The sequence below is a fragment of the Rhinolophus hipposideros genome, assembly GCF_964194185.1.
Source record: "Rhinolophus hipposideros genome assembly, chromosome: 22".
In the NCBI taxonomy this organism is placed as follows: domain Eukaryota; kingdom Metazoa; phylum Chordata; class Mammalia; order Chiroptera; family Rhinolophidae; genus Rhinolophus; species Rhinolophus hipposideros.
Window position 1 is genome coordinate 44314482 of NC_138068.1, and position 5116 is coordinate 44319597.

General features: G+C 53.6%; 1 protein-coding gene across 1 annotated transcript; it reads right to left on the reverse strand.

Moving 5' to 3' along the window:
* Window positions 1–230: 230 nt before the first annotated feature.
* Window positions 231–4715, reverse strand: LOC308491281 (cystatin-C-like). Its single transcript, XM_081034556.1, has 3 exons — window positions 4118–4715; window positions 1396–1509; window positions 231–598 (listed from the first exon to the last, which is right to left on the reverse strand). Exons 1-3 carry the CDS (start codon window positions 4361–4363, stop codon window positions 515–517), a joined length of 444 nt encoding a protein of 147 aa, XP_080890682.1. The 5' UTR covers window positions 4364–4715; the 3' UTR covers window positions 231–514.
* Window positions 4716–5116: the final 401 nt, after the last annotated feature.

Sequence of the window (5116 nt, forward strand, 5' to 3'; positions counted from 1 at the left end):
CTCTTTCTTATCTGGTATGGTGACAACCAGAGGCCTGGCTTCCCAGCCCCCCTCCATACTCAGTCATTGGAAAGGGGCAGCATATTCCCCTGACATGCCCACTGTGGCCTGTGGACCTATGTGTCAGCTCTTGTCCCCTCCTCTGGCCTCCAGAGCTAGCAGGACAAGCTCTTCATACAGTTACTATCTAAACCCTTTAGGCATGTCCCCAAGACAGTGAACAACTCAAGGAGCAGCTATGTTGATTTTTATTGCTTAGAGTAGGAGCAGAATGTGTGCACCAGGGACAGGTGCATCTGGAAAGCAATTAAAAGAAATAAACAAGTTAGGGCCACTTAACTGCAAACAATGCTCAAGAAGCTTTCTCTATTTGTCTCCTGGGGCCAGTACACTGAGGGGATTCCACCAAGGTGGGCTCACCCATCTAAAGCTTAGGAACTCTACTGGGAGGGGGGTGCAGGGAGCGAGGTGCAAATGAGACGCAGTCAGTGTGGCCCAGCTTGTCATTTGTCTTCTATGCGTCCTGGCAGCTGGACTTCACCATGGAGATCTTGCTCAGCCAGGGAACACTGTATATCTGGAAAGAGCAGAATGCTTTCTGCAAAAGGGAACACAGAGGTTAGGGTTATAGTAGAAAAGGAAATCGTCCAACAGGAGATCTCAGAAGTGCAGGTGAAGAACTGTGGTTGTTTGCTGGGACTTTCAGCCCCTCCCCCACCCAGCCCCAGACTACTAAACAAGACTCAACAATGGCCTGCCTGTCACCCCTCCCATCACTCCAAGTACAGGAGATGGCATGCTGCACACCCTTCCCCCCACAGGATTCCACACTGTTGGAGCCCCAGCATAGCCATTTAAGGAGCAGCCCATGCAAGACCTCCCAGCCAAGAGTTCTTCCATCTCCAGGGAGTCAGAACCAAGACAGGTCCAGAAGAAAGGAGCCAGGTCCTGGAATCCACCGCGAAAGCAGCAGGTATTTAGGGAGGTAACAAGAGGGTGGAGCTCTTCCCAGAGGCTAAGAGCTCCAAATAACCAGTCAAGCCCAGTGACAGGCTGCCGTTCTGTGAACAGGACAGCATGGAAGGGTCTCTCCCCTTACAGGCCTCTAATTCCCTCTACTCTGTTCCAGTGAGGATGGGATTAAAGCGCCCTTTCTGCCCCACTGATTCTAGTCCATCCAGCGGGCAACAATCCTGCCACATGCTGCCCCAAGGCCCAGCTCAGACTCGCTTATAAATTCAAATTAGGCATCTGCACATCATTCACCATCTCCCCCCCACACCCAACATTCACACATCCCCCCAAGCCAGAACACTCACTCAAGACACATCCAACAGACACACACCCACGCCTCTGCCCTGCATGCCTGGCCCCTAGCCCACATCAGGCCCATACCTTCATCAGGTGTGGCTGGTCATGGAAGGGACAGCTGGCCAAATTGGGCTGGGACTTGGTACATGTGGTTCGGCCGATCTCTACGTCCAAGAAGTAGTTCATCCCAGCCACGACCTATGCACAGGAAGAGTAGGTATGGTTTTCAGTACCTGCCCACGTGACACAGGCAGTTACCTTCATGCTGTTGCACCTCAGGCCAGCATCCATGGCTGGCGGGGTTGGCACCCAGGAGGGACCTGGCGCCTCCTGACTGCTGCCCAACCACTGTGCTCCAGGCCCTCCTTGTAACTTGTTGACAGTGCAGCTCTGACAAGGTGTGTCACACAGCCTCATGGGAAGAGAGGCAGGGAAACGGCAAGTGGAAGCCAGACACTAAAATTTTGTTAACTGGGCCCTAGAGCTGAAGGTGCATCTATGGAGAATCAGCCAGGGTGTCAGCTGTGCCAGCACAACGATCCACGTCAGAGAGTAAGACGAAGTGACAGCTCTGCCTGAGTCAAGGCTGGATCCACCTCAGGAAAACTCACGTGATAATGACCTGGAAGCTACAGTCCAGTTAGTAGAGTGGAGCCCATCGAGACTCCTATTTCATGTACCAGGTTTTACACACACACACACACACACACACACACACACACACACACACACACGGATGTTTGAGGCCCATAAAAGATGGCTGTTAAGAACTCTTTGTAACGGGAACATTTCTGAAGTGTATCACACGTTACGATTACACACATTTGAGATGACAGAAAAGAAGCCTGTTCTCACATAGGCATCCTCCAGACACACCTGTGAAAACTCAGATAACCTTGGGAAGAGGAGCCTAAGCTCTGCAGAGTGGACAAGAAGCAAGCCCTGTGATCCCTCTGATGTCAGTTTTCCACTGGGCTGGTGAGCTGTGCCAAGCTAGTGTCACACCAGAGGGGAGCAGGCTGGTGGGGACCTGGTGAGCAGGGCATGCATGTCCCATCCAAAGGGGACAGTGTCAGCCGACAGCTGCAAGAGAAATGGGTCTGATCCTGACCCACTGTCTGAAGTTTCAAGAGGAGGACGAAAAGGGCCATAAACGCTGGCATGAAGCACCATACTTTGTTGCTATATGACTGTTCTACTCCCCACTGGGAGGCAGGCCAGCTGGTCTAAATTCTAGCCTTCTTTCAAGGACAAGCACAAGGCCCAGTAGCCCTTCCTAACGCTCCCTCCCTTCCTCTTCTGGACTCTGATGACTGCCCTCCTTTTCTGTCTAGAACCTCAGGACAGGCTGGTAGAGGCAGGGTCAGGTGTGGTCCTCTCTATCCCAGCAGGCACTTAACTGCCCCAGGTTGCTGGGGGTGGGGCACCCATTTCAGGGTGGGGAATGAGACTTTACAGTCCAGAGCCTATTCCATGGGTATGACCTGCAGAGTGAAGCAGCTCTGGGGGCCTGTCCTCCAGGATCTCTAGGCAGCTTTGGATTCTCATGTAAGACCCTCTGCTGTGGCATCCACCTGGATACCACAGGCCAGATTCTGGAAGCCTCTGTGTTTGCTGGGGATCAAACAGGGGAGCAGGGGATCAGTGAGGGCTCTGCCGCAGGAAGGATGTTTGCAGTACCTGCTGGCCCAAAATATCATGGCACATGGAGGACCTGGAGGTCGGTTTAGTGGCACCTGCTGAGAGGAGACTTGGGGAAGAACACTTCTGCATGACTGGTATCTCATCCTGAAAAACCTCAGGCCAACCCAAACTGAGTGCCAACCTGCAGGCACTCGCTGGACCCTTCACGAACGCCAAGGTCATGAAACAGACACACAGGCTGCTCCAGGGTAAAGGAGGCTGCAGCACATAACTCTGGAGTGTCCTCGGCTATAAAGGACATTGGTGGGACAATCAGGGACATCTGAATAAGGTCTGTGCATTAGATCATTGTGTCAGTGCTGATTCCTGATTTTCAAACTTGTACTGTGATTATGTAAGAAATGCCCTTGTTTTTAGGAAAATATACTCTCAAAAGGTTCAGAGAAACAAATGCCTATATGTACGCACACACACGTGGGGAAGGAGGGAGGCAGATAAAGCAAATAAGGCAAAATTTTAACATTTGAGAGTGAAGGACCTATAGGGATTCTACGTGCTAATTTTGCAACTGCTCTGTAAGTCTCAAATTATGCCAGAAGAAAACATAAAAAGGAAAATAGTGCTTAAAGAAAATCATTCAAGTGGCAAAGCCAGGAAGGCAGCCAGACTGCCTGTGAGGTCTGGTTTTCCTTTGCCTGTGGTCATTTAGTTGTGAGCTCACACTGAGCCCCCAGTCCTATGACGCTGGGGTCGGGACTTAGCGGGTTGGACAGGAGCCCTGACCCTAACCCAAGTCCTTCTTGTTGGGGTTGATGCTTGAAAACAGAAATGAAGGGCAGAGCACCAACCAGGAGTACCTGAGACCCACTGGCACGCCTGGTGACGAGTTCGCAGGGGCTTGTCAACAAACAGAGGAGTCCGGGATCTGGCATGGGCGACAGGAAAGACCAGGGAAAGTGCCTGGCTCAGAAGCCTGGGCATGTTGGTGTCTAGGCCCATCTGCAGGGCCTCCAGGGGCTTGGAGGGTGATCCTCTAGCAACGGGGACCCACAGGAGCGCGGCTGGTGACGTCAAGAAGGCCACGCCCTCCCGGGGCGCAGGATCCCGCATCCCGGTCGCCCTACCTGCCCAGCTGCCCCCGCACCCCATCCCTGGGACTCACCTGCTTTCGGGCGCGCACCACCCGCATGGCGCGGCTGTGGAAGGCGTCGTTGCTCGCCTTGTTGTACTCACTCAGGGCGAAGTTGAGAGCCTGCTGCACGCCCTCCTCGTTCACGTCCGCATCCATCAGGCCGCCCACTCGGTGAAGCTTGCTGGGGCTCGCGCCGACCGTGGGGCTCAGGGCCAGTGCTAGGGCCAGGGTCAGTGCAGCCAGCAGGAGCAGCGGGGTGCGCAGGGACGCGGCCATAGTTGGAGTGGAGGACACGCGAGCAAGGTCAGGAAGACAGAAGCCCAGGGGCACGATCTGAAGGCCGCGAGCAGCAACCCGGGGCCTAGGCTTTTATTCCCCCGGCCCGCCCTATTGCCGCCCGCCCCGCCCCGCGGCTCCTCCTTTTCCGCCTCGTCCCATCCCCCTCACTAGAGCTGCGCTCCCCTTGGCCCTCCTCCTTTCCAGTCCCGTGCTCCCGCTTCTCTAAGTTACCGCTTCACGCAGCTCCTTCCTCTCAGTCCTGGCCCTCCGACTAGAATCCCACCTCTCTCCCCACAGCTTTTCCCTCGCCAAAGTCCTGCCCCTTCCACCCAGTCCTGGCCTTCTTCCTACCCTGATCCATTCCAGCTCCTCCCCACCAGTCCCAGACTTCCTCTAGTGTGCTCCCAAGCCCAGCTCACCCTAGTCTCAAAGGTGTCACCTCTCTGAAAGGCTTGTAACCCCTAAACTCTAATCCCTTCAAAGGGAAAAATAGCTGTCTTGTCCTGTGAGCAACTGGTCGAATTCTAGGGATCCCCAGAGTAGGCATAGGATTTCAAAGGCTGGGGAAGACCCCATCAGTACTTTGTACTGGGGAATGTCTTTGCCAAAAATAAGTGAATTAATTAACTTCTATTTGGTAAAAAATGCAGCTTCTCTTTTCACAATTCATTTATTTATTCAACCAACAAACCTTTCTTGGGCTTCTACCTGGCCAGGAAGTATAGAATCAGTATGTAGGTGACAAGTGGG